The sequence below is a fragment of the Meleagris gallopavo genome, chromosome 1 (genome assembly GCF_905368555.1).
Source record: "Meleagris gallopavo chromosome 1, MGAL_WU_HG_1.1, whole genome shotgun sequence".
Classification (NCBI taxonomy): Eukaryota; Metazoa; Chordata; class Aves; order Galliformes; family Phasianidae; genus Meleagris; species Meleagris gallopavo.
In genome coordinates this window covers 166,313,348-166,335,122 of record NC_139404.1, presented here as the reverse complement: position 1 = coordinate 166,335,122, position 21,775 = coordinate 166,313,348, and the positions used below count along the sequence as shown (strand labels likewise).

The following is a 21,775-nucleotide window of genomic DNA, read 5'->3' as shown; positions in this document are numbered from 1 at the left end:
CTCTACTATATCACTTTTTTCCTCAGTGGTCCAGAGGACTGAGTAGAGTTAGGCACCATACTCCCTTTGCTCTCCATTCTGATGGTAGGGACAGCATGGAATAATATCATAGAATCATAAAAAGGCTTAGGTTGTAAGGGACCTTGAAGATCATGTAGTTCCAACCCTCTGCCATGGGAAGGTATGCCACCCAGCAACTCAGGTTGCCCAGGGCATCGTCCAACCTGGCCTCAAATGCCTCCAGGGATGTGGCACCCACAGCTTCTCTGCGCAGCCCATGCCAGTGCCTCACCATTCTCTGAGTAAATACTTTCTTTCTAACCTCTAACCTGCATTTCCACTCTTTCAGTTTAAGCCATTCCTCCTTGTCCTATCACTATCAGACCATGTAAAAAGGCAGTCTCCCTTCTGCTTTATAAGCTCCCCTCCATTACTGGAAGGCCACAATGAGATCTCCCTGGAGCCTTTTCTTCTCCAAGCTAAACAAGCTCTATTCCTTCAACTTTTCTTCATAGGATAGGTACTCCAGCCTTTGACCATCTTTGTGACCCTCCTCTAGACCTGCTTCAACAGTTCAACATGACAGAGACATCCAGAGAAAAAGCACAAAATGAGATACATCTTCAACTCCCAGTTACAATTGCCAGCTACAGTATGTGGCGTGTTAGATGTCACTTTGTTCTAGCGCCATCCAAACACATGTGACACGAGTTTCCATAGTTATGACAGACCTGTCTTTGCAACTTTGTGCTCTCACATGAGAGAAAAACTGGGTCCTTATGGCTAGATCCTGATTTTGCAGGCAAAGTCTTGCAAATGATGGGAGGAGAAAATGTTCTCTGCAGCTTGCCAGCTGCCTCCTGTGCAGTATTTCTTTACTGAATAGGAATAAATAGCACAGGGCCCAGATGGGCCCCTTGTGATTGACAGGTGTCAGAATGCACACCCAGCTTTGTTGGTGCTGCTCCACCTCGACTGAACAACTAAATCGTTTGGAAACCAGTTGTTTTCCAGATGTGAAGTGCTTACAGAAGTCAAGCTAGATGATGACATTTTCAGTATTTAGCATTTTCAACCAGAGCTATTTCCTTATCATAGAAACTCATACAGGTACTCAGAATGTGCTCTGGTGTACAGCTTGTGTGAACAAGGATATCAGCACAAAAACAACTGCAGATACTAGTGGTGCAGATATCATTCAGACATTTAATTGCTTCCAAAGTTGATTCAGGGAGAAATATTTATAGGTTGCACTCATCTTTCAACGAGTGCATATACAAACAAGGTAGGTAACAAGCAATGCATATACTTAACACATTGGAGAGTGATAATTCAACTTACATACATATATATTTGTAAAGCCTAGACTGTCCCGCTTTGATAAACTCCTTAGGAGATACTCTTGAATAACTGTTGACAAACAGTCATTGATTTTCTCCAAGTATGTTGTCTGGCTTTGTGAGACTATGTATGTTTCTGGTAGATCCTATGCTCAGCAATGAAAATAAAGCGCTGGCAGAGCATTGCATTGATGCATTAAGAACTCACTTTTTCAGTGAAATCTCAAGGCAAAAAAAAAACAAAAACAAAAACAAAACAAAAAAACCCACAAGGAAAAAATATTTTTCTTGTATGCAGCCAGATCAAAGAATCTCCCCTGTGAGAGCATACAGATATATCTAAAGATGGAGAATAGATGTTCTGAATCAAAGCCCTGAGAAATAAGTGATGGCTGTTCTCACATCAGGCAGCCACTGCCTTCCAGCTGAGCTGACCTCTGATGCCTCCATCTGTTCTCTGCTGGACACATATACAAACATCTTCTGTCTCACGTTCTACGCTTTGTTTTTCTCTGACACTATTTTTGCATCTCATGTGTTTTTTTCTATGACTATGAGAAAGCTCTGGGTCCTTACTAGTGGATGGCTCAACTTGCACTAGGTGATGATCTTTTCCAAACACAATGATTCTATGATTGTTTGATTCTAAGTTATCTCCTTAGAAAAAAGGGCTCAGTCAACACAGATGTGACTGAATTATTTCACTGGGTGGTAAAAATCAGGCTTTATAATATCCTTGGTTAAAATTGGATTTCATTTTCTTCTGGTATTTCTTGATCATTTTCTTCTTGCTCTCATTTTTTCCTGACATACCGTAGTTCTCCAGAGCATTTTATTTTTAGGTTGATGAACTCTCCTTGGAACAGAGACAAGAACAATAGCCATACGTCTCAGTTTATACATCAGTATAAACGTACTATTTACAAGGGTGGATAGTGATAGGACAAGGGGGAATGGTTTTAAACTGAGACAGGGGAGATTTAGGTTGGATATTAGGAGGAAGTGATGCACTGGAACAGGTTGCCCAAGGAGACTGTGGGTGCCCCATCCCTCGAGGCATTCAAGGCCAGGCTGGATGTTGCTCTGGGCAGCCTGGTCTGGTGGTTGCCAACCCTGCAGATAGCAGGGGGGTTGAAACTAGATATCATCGTGGTCCTTTTCAACCCAGGCCATTCTACGATTCTGTGATCTCATATGCAATACTGAGTCAGTTATTGAAAAGACATAGAATCATAGAATCACAGAGTCATTAAAGTGGGAAAGACCACTGAGATCACCTAGTCCAACCATCAGCCCATCCCCACCATGCTCACTAACCATGTCCCTCAGTGCCACATCTCTACAGTTCTTGAACACCTCTAGGCACGGTGACTTCACCGCATCCCTTGGCAGCCGGTACCAGTGCCTCATCACTCTTTCTGAGAGGAAATGTTTCCTAATATTCAACCTAATCCTTCCTTACATAAAGTTTAAAATCTGTTCCTAATTGCAATGCAGTTCAAGAAAATTATCATCCAGAAACCTTCCTCCTCCTCTGAAAAATACACAAGATAGCAACCAGCAGAGAGCTTTTTGTTCCTTGTAACTACCATTGTGCTCTGCTCTGAGTTGACAAGGTCTAATAATAAAGACAAGTTAATGTCATCTTGCAGTCAGGAAATCTTTTCGCTATAATAGAAGAGCAATTCGGTCAGCTCATGCTCAGTGTGAAGTTTCAGCAATTCTTACAAATTTTCAGAAAGATTGGGAAAAGAGCATGCTAGATCTGTTTGAATGATAATAAAAATCATATTAAAAAAAGATTTATTTTCCTTTCAGTGAGGTAAGAGGTGTGCTTCCAAGAAACACTTGACTATGCAGCATTTGCATCCTGCTGCGCTTTGAGTTATTTCCATGAACATGTGCAATTACACCATTTTTTCTTACATAAAAGAATAATGATATTCAGAATATTTCCATCTACTTTATTTTATAGATAGTGATATTTTTCAGTGTAGAACTTAATAGCAAATTTAATCTGTTATTTAAGTTTGATTTGGGAGGTAAAAAATATTTTAAAATACCGGATTTTTTTTTTTTTTTTTGAAAGGTAAAATCAAACCCACTCATTCTGTCTTACTGAATCGATTAACTCATTCCATGTTTATGTGAATTTGCATGAGACTCTGCAGTGCCTTTCAGAGTTAATGACCAGTTGCTTCCAATATCTCCAAGACTCTCTTGCGTTGGGCTTCATCCTGCAGGACAAAGCATTAACTGAGTGAACAGCAAAGCACTAGCAAAATCTCATCAATTATCTGGTTTAAAGATTATCTGAAACCTTCAGGAAGAACAGGAGACAAGATGTCTGAACTGCAGCCTTCATGGATTTTACTACAGCTTAGAATGTACATCTAGATAAGATAGGATCGACACAGGCTTTAAAGAGGCTATTGAAACTATGCATTTCTACACAGAAAAGAAAAAACGTGTGGAAATAGTGCACTCTGAAAAAAAAAGCCACAGAATTCAGAATATTACTTTGATGTTAAAAGCAACTGCCAATATATCTAAATTTCCCAAGGAGTGAAAGTGTTGATGATTCTAGTGAACCTACAAAAAGGCAGGATCTTGAAGCTCACTTTGTAGAAAAATTTCCAGGCAAAGTATATTAAAATACATACTTACCTTTTCTGAAACTGGATAAATTCCATCATCAGAGTCTTTGGTACTGTTGAAAGTGAAGCCCCCTCTGTAGGCATAAAATTTGTCCTCAGAGGCCTAAAAGGAAATAACCAGTACTGAAAATCTTTCTTCTTTCACTGCATAATGTTCCAGCCTCATACAAAGACATGAAGGCTTCTGTCATAATGAGCTGCTTTGTTACTTTGAAAATCAGGAAATTTCTGCAATACTTGGAAGGAAGTCAGACATGAGGTTTGGCCTTGCATAGCTGCAATTAGAAGGATACATTAATCTGAAATGCAGCATATTCCCAAACCTGTCCCATTCCTAGATGTAAAGAAATGAATATCCAGGGGTCTCCTTTAAGCAGGAGTCTCTTTGTCCACATTTGAAGTTACTTTGTGCCATAATATCACTCCTAAATGAGTGATGAGTTGTAAGCATCAAGTATCATAACAGTGCTTGACTACACACCAACACTACCAAAAAATATACCATCACTGAATAGAAAAGTAGATATTGGTTAGATTTGAACTAGAAAGCTGTATAAGGAAAGCATGGCAATGGCAGTGTGTCTGATAGATCATTCCAAACCAGGAGCATTTATAAAGACTGTCCTGGATACCGCTCAGCAGTTGCTTACTTCAAGTAGGATCATGGGACTGCAGAGTGATGAGCCTATTCGTGGCTGCATAATGGAAAGCCCACAGAGAGAACTGAGCATTGTTGAATGGGGTGTAGATGCAAACTGAAAAGTTAGGCTGGTACCAGGTGTAGCAGAGAAACAAGTCCTTACTACATGTTAGAGACCCATATGCACCAGTCAAAGTTCAGGATTTCTGTATAGCAAGCTTCATCAATCAGAAAATGGTTTGTCAGTGTTCCCAGAGGTACCCAAAGGAGCTAAGCACCTTGGGCTCACTGATGTTTGAGTTTGAGCTATGTTGAAAACCCAGAGCCATAACTCTCCAGGACCTACAGGTACAGCCAAGGACAAAATGCAGCTAGGTGCCCAACTTACAGGGCATTTAAATGTTGTACTGAGGGACATGGTTTAGTGGGAAAAATTGGTGATGGTTGGACTGGGTGATCTTGGTCTTTTCCAACCTTGGTGATTCTATCATTCTGTGAAGGACAAAGACACCAGATGAACACTTGTGTGACCAAATACCTTGGGATTATTTGCAAGTGTCAAGAAAGCTGTTTCCACAGCAATAGGAAACCATCAGTGTGAAGATGTTAGAAAAATATTGGATGCCTCCTGCCCTGTGTGTATCATAGAATCACAGAATGGCCTGAGTTGAAAAGGACCACAATGATCATCTCATTTCAACTCCCCTGCTATGTGCAGGGCCGCCAACCACCAGACCAGGCTGCCCAGAGCCACATCCAGCCTGGCCTTGAATGCCTCCAGGAATGGGGCATCCACAACCTCCTTGGGCAACCTGTTCCAGTGCGTCACCACCCTCTGTGTGAAAAACTTCCTCCTAAGATCTAACCTGAATCTCCCTGTCTCAGTTAAAAACCATTCCCCCTTGTCTTATCACTATCCCCCCTCCATAAACAGCCATTCCCCCTCCTGTTTATAACCTCCCTTCAAGTACTGGAAGGCACAATAAGGTCTCCCCAGAGCCTACTCTTCTTCAAGCTAAACAATCCCTGTTCCCTTAGCCTTTCCTCATAGGAGAGGTGCTCCAGCCCTCTGATCATCTCAGTGGCCCTCCTCTGGACCCTCTCCAAGAGCTCCACATCCTTTCCTGTACTGGGGGCCCCGCGCCCAGTCGCAGTACTGCAGGTGGGGCTTCACAAGAACTGAGTAGAGGGGGACAATCACCTCCCTCTCCCTTCTGGCCACCCCTTTTTTAATGCAACCCAGAACACAGTTGGCCTTCTGGGCTGCAAGTGCACACTGCTGGCTCATGTCCAGATTCTCGTCCACCAGGACCCCCAGGTCCTTCTCCACAGGGCTGCTCTCAAGGGGTTCTTCACCCAGTCTGCATAAACACCTAGGATTGCCCCGGCCCAAGTGCGACACCCTGCACTTGTCCTTGTTGAACCTCATTAGGTTTTCATGGGCCCACTTCTCCAGCCTGTCCAGGTCCCTCTGGATGGCTTCCTTTCCCTCCAATGTATTGACTGCACTGCTCAGCTTGATGTCATCTGCGAACTTGCTGAGAGTGCACTCAATGCCATCATCTGTGTCATTGATAAAGATGTTGAAGAGATGTGTACCATATGAACTTTGCAAAGTTATTGCATATACCTTCCTCTCAGAACACAGTACATGATGTTAAGTCTTTGTCCCTCAGTGAATGAGGCAGAGAAAGATCAGCCCCTAACAGTAAGGTTTCATTTTCGGACCGTTTTTCAATCTCCAAGGCAAGTGTTGAACTGATGTCTTGAGCCATTTGGGGGCAGTACAGACGTGTAATCATGAAACAGTTTCAGCTTCTCCCTACCTTAACAGCAAGTCAATCCTGTGGAGGCAGAAGAAGGTGCCTTATCACTACATGATCCATGGCAGATGTGCTTCGGCCCATGTGGAGAAGAAACGTTTGAGACGAAAGCTACATCTTTCAACACAGCAGGAGCTAAAATAAGATGTTAACAGGCTCCTTACGTCAGCTACCCAGCAACTACAAAGAATTAGATCTTTTCTGAAAATCTTCCTGATAACAGCACCTGCTGAGATTTGGAAATTCCTCAGTTATCTTATTCTAATGCAGGCACAGCCTGCTCCTGCATCCTGATTTACAGTTGCAGTACAAAAGGCCAATCTCACAGTGTTTAATCACACACGTAATCCTTTTGCTGCAACTGAGTTTGAATAACAACTTGTAACCAATCAACAGGGGCTAAAATTTAGCAGAAAACAATTGCTCAGAATGGAGTGCCCTTGTGAAACAAAAATGCTGGCATCTCTACAAGTGATTGTGTAAGCTAGAGATAGTTGTTCGGATATTACCTAAAATTGTCCTTTGTGATAGAACATACTAAGCTTGCTCTCACAAGTGGTCTCAGAGTCCAGCAGAAATTGACTACTAAACATGTGTATCAAAGGTAAATTTCCATCCTGTCTGAAGACAACATTCCAGCCTAAGTTACTCAGTAGTTGGACTAGAGGATCTGAGATATCCCTCTGGTCCTAAAAATCTAGGAAACCTTGCTTCAATCAGAAAGTTATTATTCTTCTGACTCTTTCTTTGACTGAAAATTTTACTCTATGACTTATATCAAATGCAGTTAGAGCTGTTTCTCTTGTGAGCGTGACCTCAGATTCACAGTCCAACACAAGGAACCACAAGAATTGTGTTGTTGCATCTCCATCCTTGAGGATGCTAAAAAAATGGACAGGATAAAGTCCTGGGCTGTCTGCTATAACTGCAGAATTGATTCTGTTTTGAACAACAACTCCCAGAGTTCCCTCCCAAATTAAGTTATTTTTGGATTTCATGACTCTATGGTCTAGTCTTTTAGGAATTCAGACTTGAATTCTGTTAGAGAATGTATAGTCAGTTACAAACAGAAAGAACAATTTTGGGATAAACAGGTTGTCTAATATATGCCCTCTGTATTGACAACCATGGAGCTGCCTCATATTCTTGAAAGAGAGCTCAACAGGAGTGACAGCTAAACCATTGCAAAATGGGAAAAGAAAAACTGAAATTCAATTCCAAGAGAAGGCCGAGTCTAATGTTGCTAAGCAAGTAAAATAACAACAGTAGTCAACAATTTCTCTAGTAATGCTTCTGCACAGAGAAAAGCTAGACTTTCTACTGAAAGGATTATGATTTTGTTTGTATAAAATTCTGTGCCTAAATTAAGCTGTTTATTTATACGGAGTGAACAGTCTTGCTCACCCTTTTCCCCAAAGGAGCAGTGTGCCTGAGATTAATTTTTTGGACTGAAAAATTTAAAGTTTTAATTCTTAGCTTTGAGTTCTCTCCCATGAGCTTAGGATTCACTGTCATGATTATACCCATCAACTTGTTGAACGATCAGTGTACAGCTTGCTCTTGGTTGTGTATGAACTTCAAATCTATGCAGGGAATCAGCTCAAAGTCTGTAAATTTCCAGGTGAGTACTCATGTTCCCAGTGTACACTGCAGAAATACTGAAAGAAACCTGCAAAGGTCTATGGCATACATATGGATGCTGAGTGAAAGGCCTGGTTATGGGTAGTCTGTTTTTGTAGTACAATTCACAGTTATCCAAGAATTCCTATGAAGTAGCTATATTAATGAGCTTTATTCTGTTATTCAGAGAAAGTGTAACTTTTTTTTTTACTTAAATTTTGGTAGTGATCCTATTAAAGTCAATTAAGCCTGTGTTTATGGTTTTTTTTTTGATGATTATATCTACTGGTTAATGAAATATGTTCTAAAGCTAGACTTCCTAATCATTGCAATAATTGCTTTGCAATTTAAATGTCAATTCATAACAAATCACTGTCACGTTTTACTGCCTACATGAACCAATTGAGACTGGATGCATTCCAAGGCCCAAACACATATTCGGAATGTATTTAATCTGCTTTCTAATGACACCTGATATTTTACCAGTTGTAGAAAGCTTCCGGTTAATTATGAGTCAACGTTCTTGTTCTTTACTATACTCCAAAAAATTGAACCCGATTAAGATATAAGTAGGAACTAATTTGTTAAGGGCAAACTTAACAGCCTGATGGCTGAATGCTTCAGCGATGTGCTCTGGCAAATACATCGGAAACCAATTATTTTCTGGAGATTTTAGGACTTATAGCATACTCAGATACCTCTCTGTAGGGGCTGATGTGATTCCTCTACAAGCTTTTCTTCCCAGTTGTCTTTGGTAGTGCAGTGGATAGAGCAAGAAAATTTACCTGTCCGTTCCAAGGTAATTTACCTTTGCAATCCAACGCTAAGAAAAAAAAATGCTGTTTGGACAAGTTCTTAGTGTGACTCAGAATCATGAGTAATTTTTGCCCATAATAGAGTATCTCTATTTCAGCATGCCTGAGTTCCCTGTGCATTCTCTCTCTGCATATCTGTTGAAGCAACCCAAATTCAGTAGTGAATTGACCACACATATTATTGCTTTGTTTTTGCTTAATTTCTAACAGAATAACCTGAAACAGGGCACATGCGAGGAAGTGTGAATGCACACATACATACGTGCGTGCATATACATCACGTGGCTACAATCACCTCCTCAAATTAACATGCTTTTTCCTTCACTGTGTTGTAATTCACTTTTTATTCAGGCCTTCCTATATTGCGCCCATATCTAACGTTGAATTAATAGTGCTGCACTGGAGAAAGGATTTCGAAGAGCCTGATTTTCTGTGCATCACACCACACAGAACTGGCTGAGTTCAGAATATTCTGTGCATGGAAAGGATTTTGCCATGGTCACTTTGTAATTCTGCATCACAATATATGCCAGATGTTTCTTGTTTTGAGAACAATTGTTGGAACAGTTAAATGAAGGGGTAGAAAGGAACAGAGGTCACTCAAAATGCATAGCTAAAAAGCTCTGCCTTGATAATCATTTATTCCCAGTAGGTGAAGGATGAGAGAAATATGTTTTGGGAAAAGCAACTCATATAGTTGAAAGGAAATTAATTTCAAGCTTGTCCAGGCATACTACAGAAATATCTCTGTTGGTGATTGTTCTGCACATATGCCACTCTTGATTTGTGAATACCCAGCACCAGGGACTGGGAAAGTATCTCATATTGACTCATGCATTCCTTCATGGGTTATTCATAAATAACTGGTGCTATCTAATTCTGGCTAACAAAAATGCCTCATGTAAAATTAATAGAAGCAAACCCAGAAGGATCTTTCTGCATTAAGAACCTGTCCCTCAAAAGCAGCTGGCTGATAAAGTCTGAAAAGGCTTATTCCTGGCTATTCACAGTTCCTGCTAAGGGAAAATGCAGAGCACTTACACACATGAACTACCAACCTTTCATTTGTTGTTTCTGTGGACAGATATGAGGAACAATACTTTGAGTAGGGAGACTCAGATCATTTTTCTCACTCTGTAAAATATTCAAGCTGCTGAGTCATTACAACGTTTGTTTCTTTTTACTTTTATATATTTTACAAGAAACATTAAAGCAACAGAATCCCAGTGAGCTTTGCTTTATGTTAACAGTATGGATGTTCAGAGTACCTCTGAGAAAAGCTGAGGGAAAACAGTTGGGTTGAAATAAAAGTATGCATAACAAATTGGCACGTTTCTGGGTGAAGGGGAATGAATTTAAAAAGAGAAGACCTCCCATCTTTACTGTATCTTGTTTATGAAGAAAACAAAGCCTAAACAAGATGTTGAAGAAGGTGGAGGTGTTCAAGAAATGTGTAGGTGTGGCAATGAGGGACATGGTTTAGTGGTATTGTGGTGTTGGTAGTTGGACTAGACAATCTTAGTAGTCTTTAGCAAGCTTAATGATTCTCTAACTCTGTGATTCTCTGATTTTATGACTTGCCCAGAAAGAAACAGTCGACTCCATGCCCAGGCTGACCCTTATTCTGCAGAAACTGTTTTTAAATGAGATTCAGCTGTGTTCTTAACTGGATGATGAAAAAAAGAAGTTTAAACCAAATATTATCTTAACTAATTCCATTCACTAATGAGATATTACTGGAAAAAAAACAACCACAAACCAAAAAACAGTCTCACCAACCTTGTCACTCATTTTGCATCTCCCTATTAGGCAAGGTATGAGGTAAGCAACTAGTCATTTCCTGAGTCCTAATGGTCAAATTCAGATATCTTGTGACTCAGAGGAAGAGCTGAATCCCCTGGTGAAAGGCCACAGCATTCTGGTGACTTTGCTTTCAAATAAGATGAATGAAGTCTAAAGCAATGCAAATTTCCCCGCAAGCACAGTCATAGGAACATGATTTAGAGGTTTCAGCTACAACAAGAAAACTACCTATTATTTGATGTTGTTGGCATTAAAGATAATTATACTTAATTTGCAAGACAAAAAAAAAAAGAAAAAAAAAAAGCATGTGGAAGGTCTAACCACATTCATTAAGGTTTCAGAAAGTTTTTTTGCTCAGTTCAAAACAAAAGTCTAATGACATATTTAAAAATGATGTAAATTTCAGTCTGTCCTAATTTAAATATCCATGATGGTGTTCTGTACCATAACTCCTACAGCTGTTGTCTCTAGAGAGTAATTTTCCAAGGCTTCAGGACAAGAGTGGTGCAATTGATTTTTTCAGCTCTTCAACTAACCTGAAAAATTGAGATTGACATCAGTTGCACTCGCAGCCAAACGGCATTTTTTTCCCACTCATTCAAACAATAGACAAAATGGTTGCAGAATAAAATTCATTCAGGATTTAAATCTTTGTCTAATCCTAAATGCAATGTCTTCCCTTGGTCTTGTGATCTTTGTTTTAAAAGGTTTAAGATTCAGTGTTTAATGTTTTCATAGAATCACAGAGTTATTTGAGTTTAAAAGTCATTTAGTACAATTTCTGTGCAATGAATGGGGACCAATCACCTTCTCCTGAAAATGAAGCCACCTGCTGAATTTTAATCCTATGTCCAAATTTATATGCCTCCTTATGTGCCTCCTATTATGCCTCCAGGGCTCGGTGCTGTGTCTGGTCTTGTTCAACATCTTCATCAATGACCTTGATGAGGGGATAGTGGCCACCCTCAGCAAGTTTGCTGATGATACAAAGTTGGGAGGATTGGCTGACACGCCTGAAGGCTGTGCTGCCATTCAGCAAGACCTGGACAGGCTGGAGAGCTGTAAGGCAGTAAGAAACCAGATGAGGTTTAACAAAAGCAAGTGTAGAGTCTTGCATCTGGGGAGGAATAATTGCATGCACCAGTACAGGCTGGGGGATGAGCTGCTGGAGAGGGGCTCTGCGGAGAGGGACCTGGGTGTCCTGGTGGTGCCAATGGCATTCTGGGGTGCATTAAAAAGAACGTGGCCAGCAGGTGGAGGGAAGTGATCCTCCCCCTGGTAAGGCCTCATCTGGAGTACTGTGTCCAGTTCTGGGCTCCCCAGTACAAAAAAGACAGGGATCTCTTGGAAAGAGTCCAGCGGAGGGCCACAAAGATGGTGAAGGGCCTGGAGCATCTCCCCTGTGAAGAAAGGCTAAGTGAACTGGGTCTGTTTAGCCTTGAGAAAAGAAGACTGAGAGGGGGCCTGATCCAGGTCTATAAATATCTGAGGTGTGGGGGGCAGAATGGTGAGGCCAGTCTCTTTTCAGTGGTACGTGGAGACAGGACAAGGGGAAATGGCCAGAAACTGCAGCATAGGAAGTTCTGCACAAATGTGAGCAAGAACTTCTTTATGGTGAGGGTGACAGAGTGCTGGAACAGGCTGCCCAGGGAGGTTGTGGAGTCTCCTTCTCTGGAGATATTCAAGACCGGCCTGGACGCCTACCTGTGCAACCTGGTGTAGGGAACCTGCTTTGGCAGGGGGGTTGGACTTGATGACCTCTGGAGGTCCCTTCCAACCCCTACAATTCTGTGATTCTGTGATTCTGTGATACCTTTGTCTTAACTGCATTTTCAGTGTAGTGAAGTACTTACTTTCTCACCCCAAATTGCCAGTTCTCTTCAGCGTGGCCAAAAGCCCTTCATACACAGCTGTAGCTCTCTCGTTACTATGGCTTTAATCCAGATCGTCTTGTTCTGTCCTCTGAGTATCTCTCCTAAACACCTTTTGGGAAAATGAAGACATCCTGACAGCTTTCAAGAGTTCATCTTACTAGACATACTGTGATGCTTTTGTGGCAGTTTCCATCTAAGAAAGGGACAGCCTAGGGCATAGCTGGCAGAGGAAGATGTTTTCCAGAGAAGTAGGTCTGATGAACTTTGTCTCTTGGTTATCTTGGCAAAGAGTTTGAAGAAGTACTTCAATCAAGCCATTACCCAAGACATCTGGAATATGGGAAACAGACCAGAATACTGGAAAAGAACATTATGAAGTGCCTATCACGAAAAAGAGGGAGCAAGGAGCTGAATTATAGAATGGCTTGGGTTGGAAGGGACCCCGATGGTCATCACGTTCCAACCCCCTGCCACAAGAAAGGCCACCAACATTCAAAAATTTTATTTATTTTTAAATAAAATAAAAACAAACAATAACATAAGCAACAACAAAACAGCAATCAAAAGTCTCCCAGCTTAATTCAGTTCTTGGAAAAATGCTGGAACATAACAAGCTAAAAAGAAACTGTCTATAAACTGCTAAGGCAGGAGTGAGTAACTGTCAATGCAGATTAGTCAGAGAAAACTATTTCAAACCAATGTACGTAAAGAGCTAAGGAAACATTAGCATTACACTGTATGGATAACCTTTCTAAAAATAAAAATATTGACTGTTCGTTTTCATAAAGGAAGAGGTTTCTGAAGATTGATGATGTCGTGTTTTGTGTCTTTGAGTATTGCTTGCGTGGTGAAGGAGGGAATATGGATATTAAGTTGGCCCATAAAGCAAATCGTGAGAGTCTGTAAGAAAGGCTTAGAATCCAAAATAAACTTGACAAATTGGGAAAGCGATCTGTGAGAGAAAAAGGATGTAATTTAATTAGGACAGGTGTAAGATACCATGCAGGCAGTAACACTTAAGTAAATACTTAATGGGGAACAACTAGGTGGGTCAATAGAGATATGGTGCTTTACATGATTTCCAGATATGATCTGGAGTATGACCAGACTGAACCTCCAGAAAAGTCACACACACAGGTGTGAGAGTGCAGGGGGTCAGCAGTGGATCTGCTATTTGTGAGTGTTCTTCTGTCACACTGAAAACCTGTACTTTCAACAACGCTAGTATGCTGACACTTCAGCTGGATTTGTAGAGGGATCCATTTTAAGCACTGATACAGTGATATGGCAGGAAACACTCCAGTTGTTGGAATGACACAAATAGTTGTTATTTTGATGGCTGCAGATTTCCATGGGGAATGAAACACTATCACATTCAAGTTGTGGGTTTTTGCATTTTACCTTGTCCACGCTATGTTAAATGTAATGTTGCCAGGTGCCAGCATGCAAGAGAACTTGAGATCTGGATTATTGCAAAGTAACAGAGCAGCCCATGCAGCAGTAACTTGTCTCACCAGAAACTGCAGGTGCTAGGAGGACCAGACATGTTCCACTCCCTTTATCCCAGCTACTGGTAAGAAATTCTAGATCCATAGAGTCATAGAATCATTAAGGTTGGAAAAGACCACTAAGATCAGCTAGTCCAGCCATCATCCATTCCCCATGGTGCCCACTAAACATGTCTCTCAGTGCCACATCTACACGTCTCTAGAACACCTCCAGGGACAATGGCTCTACCACCTCTCTGCGCAGCCTGTTACAATGCATTGTCACTCTTTCTGAGAAGAGACTTTTTCTAATATCTAACCTGGATTTCTCATTAACAACTGTATTTGTAACACCTTGAACCACATGAATTTAACTGTAACTGTCATAATATATTATTACATATCCTTTGTGAGAGGAAGACTCCTTTGCACTGGACAGCAGCACACCTTCCATAGCACTGGATTTATCTCTGAACAATAACCTTTTGCACATCCTAGCTGCTTGCTTTGTAGATGTAACACACCGATGCCATCCATTGTCTCCACATGCTGTCACCTTAAGAAGCTACAAACACTGCATAGACATGAAGCCAGATGTCTTGTCTACTCCAAGTTACTTTCTGAATTTCTCAGTCTACTGCTGTTTTTGCTTGTCTCTATGCAGAAATGATCCTTGAATATTTTACTGATGCATATCTACGTAGCACAGGGAGTACTGCAATCAAATCTGATAACATGAAATAAGTAAGAACTCTTGAGAGCAATAGACTTAATTTGCTGACAATGGACTAGATGATAAAATGCAGCAACAGCAATGAGAAGTGAGGAATGTAAAGAAGATAGCAGTTATTTAAAGTCACTTATGAGAAAAATGGCAGAAGGGTTGGGTTGCACAGAACCTATGGCTAGAGATTTTGGTGTTAGCAAGGGTTTTAGGAAAATGCGGCTTGTGTTAACATGCAATAGTTCAGTGAATCCTAAATCATTAAGATTGGAAAGACTACTAGAATCATTTGTTCCAGCCATCAAACCATGTCTGTGACTGCTCTACACCATGCCTCTCAGTGCCACATCCAAATAGTTCTTGAGCATCTCCAGGGACAGTGATTCCACCATCTCCCTGGGCAGCCTGTGCCAGTGCTTCACTCCTCTTTCTGAGACAATTTTTTTTTTCCTAATATCCAACCTGAACCTTCCCTGGCACAAGTTGAGGCTATTCCTTCTCTTCCTATCACTGTTACCTGGGTGAAGAGACCAGCTCCCACCTTGCCACAACCTCCTCTCAGATCATTGTAGAGAATGATAAGGAAGCCTAGGTGTGCTATTCTTTTCTCACCATTGCTGAAAAGGTCAGGGAAAAAAGACCATGTTATTGAAAAGATCAGTAACATGGTAAAGTTTCCTCATGTTGTAAAAAAATTCCATATGAAGTGTAACTCAAATCATTCGCAGCAAGGAAAATCAGAGTGAGATTCAGGTGTTAGCCCGTGGCAAGAATCTCTCACTGATTTCACAGGAGACTCTTGTCCTCTGGGGAATATAGTAGAGGGAGTAAACACAGATCTCTGATTTGTTACATACTTCTATTTTTATGACATTTTTTCCAGACTTTTTTTAAGTGGACATAGAAATGAAACTGACAATTACCCAACATAATGGTAAATGAAGTTAGATGCCCACTGATTGCAGAAATATGCTGCTAGCCGAGTGACAAAAGGCAGCTGAGCCATGAAATAATGGAGCAGACAAAGAGCTAAGTGAAAGGGACAGAACAGTAGTTGCAAAGATTTTAGCTGCACTGTGACAGGGTGAAGTATGTGAACTAGAGCAAGGAGAGCTGGAGGATATATTTGGGGAACTATTATTTTTAATGCAATGCAAAATATCCAATGACAGAGAAAGAAGTTGTACTTCAATGCAATAGTAGATAATTCAGACAGTAACAAAGGTCAAATGAGGTGAAGCTGCAGAAAGCTATTAAGGCAGATGCTTACGTGATGACTTTTATCAATTTCTTGTATGATTCTGAACAAAAAAAAAAAAAAAAAAGGAAGCAGAACATATCTTTTTGATTTGAGAGGTTTCCTAGACTAGTCCAAAACTGGAACTCAATGTTAGAATGAAAAATAAGATACTTGCTGTGATATTTGAGATTTTAATGAGTGTAGGACAAGCTCAGCTGAATGGCTGTATCTAATCAAGGTACCAAGTGTAGATTTAGAGTTTATCCCAGCCAATTAATGTGTCTAAAACAGAGTTTGTTAGACTATGTTAGGATTTTAAGATTGATGAATAGCAATTAGACTTGAACAAGTGTTCATAACGTATGCAGGGAGGAAGTTAGTAAGGCAAAAGCCCAACTTGAACTCAGATTGGCCACTGCAGTAAAAGACAATAAAAAATCCTTTTATAAATATATCAATGGCAGAAGAAGAACCAAGGATATTTCTCATCCTATACTTGATGCAGCAGGGAATGTGGCCACTGAGGATAAGGAGAAGGCTGAGGTCCTCAATGCCTTCTTTACAACTGCCTTTAATAGCCAAACCAGTTATCCGCTGGGAATTTTATGCCCCGATCTGGAAGTCTGGGACCCTACTCAGAATATACCTCCGGCGATTCAGGTGGAGACAGTCAGAGAGCTTCTCCTCCATCTGGACTGTCACAAGTCCATGGGCCTGGATGGGCTACACCCTCGGGTGTTGAGGGAGCTGACGGGGGTGATTGCCAAGCCCCTCTTGGACATCTATCAGCGCTCCTGGAGAGGTCCTGGAGGATTGGAGGCTTGCTGATGTGACTCCCATCTTCAAGAAGGGCCTTAAGGAAGATTCGGGGAACTATAGGCCTGTTAGCCTGACCTCGATACTGGGGAAAGTAATGGAGCAAATCATCTCGGGTGAGATCGCAAGGCACATGCGTGGTGTCCAGGGGATCAGGCCCAGCCAGCACAGGTTCATGAAGGGTAGGTCGTGCTTGACCAATCTCATCTCCTTCTGTGACTGGGTGACCAGCCTATTGGGTGAGGGAAGTACTGTTGATGTAGTCTATCTAGACATCAGCAAAGCCTTTGACATGGTTTCTCACAGGGAAACAGGTTTCTTCTGGGGAAACTGGCTGCTCGTGGTCTGGATAGGTATACACTTCTTTGGGTAAGGAACTGGCTAGAGGGCTGTGTCCAGCGGGTAGTGGTTAATGGAGTTAAGTCCAGCTGGCGACCCGTTACAAGTGGCATCCCCCAGGGTCGATACTGGGGCCCCTCTTGTTTAATATATTTATTGACAACCTAGATGAGGGGATTGAGTGCACCCTCAGTAAGTTTGCAGATGACACCAAGTTGGGAGGTGGTGTGGATCTGCCTGAGGGTAGGGAGGCCCTACAGAGGGATCTAGATAATCTGGATCGCTGGGCTCAGATGAATGGGATGAGATTCAACAAGGCCAAGTGTCGGGTCCTGCACTTTGGCCGCAATAACCCCAAGCAGCGTTATAGGCTTGGGGATGAGTGGCTAGATAATTGTGAAGAAGAAAGAGACCTGGGGGTGTTGGTTGTTGCTTGGCTGAACATGAGCTGACAGTGTGCCCGGGTGGCCAAGAGGGCCAACGGCATCCTGTCCTGCCAGCAGGAGCAGGAAGGTGATTATCCCCCTCTACTCAGCACTGGTGAGGCAACACCTCAAGTATTTTGTTCAGTTTTGGGCCCCTCACTACAGGAAAGATGTTGAGGCTCTGCTGTGTCCAGAGAAGGGCAACGAAACTGGTGAGGGGTCTGAAGCACAAGTCTTATGAGGAGCAGCTGAGGGAGCTGGGATTGTTTAGTCTGGAGAAGAGGAGGCTCAGGGGAGACCTTCCTGAAGAGAGGTTGTGGTGAAGAGGGGTTTGGCCTCGTCTCCCAGACAACGAACAGGACCCGGGGAAATGGCCGCAAGTTGTATCAGAGGAGGTTTAGGTTAGACACGAGGAAAAACTTTTTCTCTCCGAGAGTGGTCAGGCACTGGAATGGCCTGCCTAGAGAGGTTGAGGAGTCGCCGTCCCTGGAAGTGTTCAAGAGGCGTCTGGATGAGGAGCTGTGAGATTTGGTTTAGTAGTTTGTGATAGTAGTAGTAATGAGAAGACAGTTGGACTAGATGATCTTATAGGTCGTTTCCAACCTTGTGATTCTATGATTCTATAAATTCTGATGGTTTTGATGATAAAGCCAAAAGTCTCTGGAATACCCCAGTTTTATTCTCCTTGGAGAAATCAGAAATAGGGCTCAAAATGGGCAAATTTGGAATGACACTTTTGCATCTGAAACACAAGCACAAGTAAAATAGACCACAGAAGCATGAGATACAAAGATATAATGAAAGAAAAATGCGGAGTATATTTACTCTCTATTGTAGCCATCTACATCTATTGATGTTTGTTTTTATCATACATCTTTCATTCCTGACAGTACCATCAAAACACATGGAGAAAGATATGTTTAAAGCTCAGGAGAAAAGGCTGGACTTTTTGAAACTTCAGAAAGATCACACTGAGCAAAGACTGAATCAACATGACAAGGGACTTTCAGCTCCTCCAGCAGCACCCAGTCTCCTGACCAGGGACTAAACAGAATAAATAGGCCTCTTCAATGGACACATCACGTACTGTTTGAATTGTCATCCTTCAGTCTCTTTTCTGCTGTGGCAAATTGAGTCTCTCTGCTTCTTCAGAAATATTGCATTCCCATTCAGCATACTTGTTGCAGAGGCAGGAAGGGCATTGCAGCATGCCAAGGAGCAGTTCAGTTCTATTAAATGCATTTATAATTTTGTATTATCCTGGCTATGCCAGGTGTCCCTATTCATGGCTTCATACACAATGTCCTGACTAACCTTACCTTAGTATCTCTTGCCTATTGAATGTTTTTCACTTCATATACATAATTAAATATCTTCATGATGCATAAACCTCACATCTCTCTCTCCAAACACCGAAGAATTTTTTTACTTACTAGATGAATCCACCCTAGAATACAGTCTTACATATTTTGTTGGGAGCATTCAGGTCAAAAGAGAAGAACAACTCAAAACTTGCTGAGGCACATTTCTTAAAGCTTTCCTGAACCAAGGTCACATTTCGCAATCTGTAACTCATTATTTTAAATCATAAATAACTGAAGCCAGCAGAAACCAAATGTTTCTGGGGAGGAAGAGTGCCATAAGAGGAGAGAATGGGTTAGGAACTGACTTGTCTATAAAGTTGTCTTTTCAAGCGTATACGTGTTTTTTAATACATAAAATTAAGTACTGTTTAATACATAAAATTGTGTTACTAGCTTTGGAAACCACACCTATTTTTGTTTTAAAAGCTCTCAATGCACCTTTGATCTGAAAAAAAAAAAAAAAAAAAGAACAACAGTACAATTGTGTTCAGGTAGGTGTCTTCTACTTGTAAGTTTCAAACTTTTGTTTGCATAACATTGCTTTCCTAAACTGTAGCCCTGGATGGTATGGATGGTCTCATTCATCTTATTCTGTAAGACTTCTGTAAGATTTGTGATGTGTGTCCCTGCTGAAATGGCTCTCCTCCCTCTACCCAGTCACATCACTCTTTCTTACTGTCTCTAACAGCAAACTAGATGCCAGTGATCTCAGAAATTTTTCTTCTGTGCTTTGTAAATGTGTAGAAGCAATGGGTACAGAGAGATGTTAATATTATGGCCAAAGGACTGCTTTCTGCTTTTCTGGGTTCCTGCTCCCAGCAGTACTTACCAAGCACTTCCATGCCTGTTCCTGCTTCACCCAAACAGATCTCAGTGTCAGAAATAGGCAACATAGCACTCTGGCTTGTAATAGGTAAGTATGACGTTAGATGTTAGGCAGAAATTCTTTACTCAGAAGATGATGAGGCACTGGGTGGGTGCCCCCCATCCCTAGAAAGTTCAAGGTTCAAGGTTCGAGGCCAAGTTCGATGAGGCCCTGGACAGCCTGAGCTGGTGGCACTGCCAGTGACAGGGGGTGAAACCGAATGATCTTTAAGGTCTTTTCCAACCCAAACTATTCTGTGATTCTGTGAGTAATGCAGGGTAAGTAGGATATGATTAACTTTATTGTGGTCTTCAGCTAAGGTCTGTCATTGACTCTGAGTGCAGTAGCAATAATAAAAGTGGTCCTGCCATGAGCAGCAAGCATGGTGACACAGCCCAGGCTGCCATGTTGAAACCCCACATGAAGAAATGGAAGATTTTAATGCTTTTCTTTTTTCTTATGCTTTTGGGTGGGAGGGGAAGTACTTCAACTCCAGTGTGCTCTCTTCAATTTCTCTGGCATATTTGCAGTTTAGTTTAGACAGCCCTTATGGTGTCTCACTGGCTTAACAGAGGGTCAAAGCACAAGCGACTGAAAGGTTTTTTGATCCATCATTCTACATTTTATGTGGTAAAAGATATCTTCAAATGGGCACTTGGGGTTTGTTTTTCTGCTAGAGCGTTTGCTGAGAGCATCCTGCAGACTTGTTCTCTGAATATGAATTAATTGGAAAGATACAAACTACTCTCCAGCTTTGAAATCAAAGCAGTCAGATCCTGTTGTGGCTTACTTGTAAAAGACAGTTGAAGAAGGACAGGGAAAAGGTCAAGTCAGAGAAAAGAGCAATTGTTTTTTAGGCTTCAAGGAAGTGCACGGGGGCAGTTTTTGAGTTACTGTAGCTTCAAGAAACTGAAGCAGCAAGGGAGCTAATAATCCAAAATCATTAACGGTAGAAAACAGGGAGCAGAAAATGTGCCTGCTGTTTGGAAAGGCTTCAGAGAAAAGTCTAGATATTCTGGAAAATGTCCTGATGCTGGCTGTCCCTTCTATCCTTCACTGTGGCTGTAAGGACCAGGTCCTGAGGCAATTCCAAGTCTGGAAATACCTGTTGAAGCCCTGGTCCTGTTTTGTGGAGTCCATGGCCAGCATGGTACCATTGGATCATGTAGGGTATGTATCATGGTTCAGCAGACTGAAGCACTTCTCTGCAGTGGCGGGGAAAACTGGTTTAACTGCAGTTCAACTGAGGGCACATGGACTGAATTCAAAATTCTCCTATGAGCTTCTGTCCAGCTGCTGACTAGATAAATCTTAAGCCTGGAGAACTGGTGTGGAAGGTTATTAATTCTTCAGGAAGAGTTTACAACAGACATAGAAGGAGAATTTGTTGCACTGTATGTCATGAGTGAAGTAAAAGGGAGAAATGCAGTCTTGTTGGAAAGCTGGGGAAAGTTGCCAGCTGCAGTGGAAATCACAGAATTGTAGGGGTTGGAAGGGGTCTCTGGAAATCATTTAGTCCAACCCCCCAGACTAACCAGTGGGTACAGTGTAGTTGCTGTTTATCAGTGGGAAAATCTTTCTTCACCAGCAGCATACTTTTAGCTATTCTCCTTCCTCTCTGCATTTGTGAAGGGGTGTGGTATCAAATGTGTGGATAAACATAAAGCTATGGCAAAGAACGATGCTATGTGAGTGAATGTTAGTCACTGTGGGTCAGATAGAAAGCAAAAAAGATGTGAGAAACAGAATGTTCTGGAAAAAAAAAAAAAAGTGGGTAGGATTGAATGTGAGAGAAAACAGGTTAAATTCAGCACATAGAGGACTGTGGAGGGGGGGATGGGGATGGCAGAGAAGATAACAAGAGAGCCTGAGGGAAGGGAAATAACTTGGAGGAAAACGAGTGGCAAGAGGAATGTATAGAACATGGGAAGATTAGGAGGGTG

At 41.6% G+C, this 21,775-nt stretch overlaps 1 protein-coding gene across 1 annotated transcript in view; it reads right to left on the bottom strand.

The window, feature by feature from the left end:
- The window catches only part of LOC146545764 (uncharacterized), a 193,393-nt gene that overhangs the window by 71,918 nt on the left and 99,700 nt on the right, over nt 1-21,775 (bottom strand). The window contains exons 2-3 of the mRNA XM_085230352.1: nt 15,301-15,400; nt 5,839-6,267 (exon numbers count right to left, since the gene is read on the bottom strand). Coding sequence (XP_085086478.1) covers nt 5,839-6,267; nt 15,301-15,400 — 529 coding nt within the window. The remainder of the gene's footprint in view (nt 1-5,838; nt 6,268-15,300; nt 15,401-21,775) is intronic.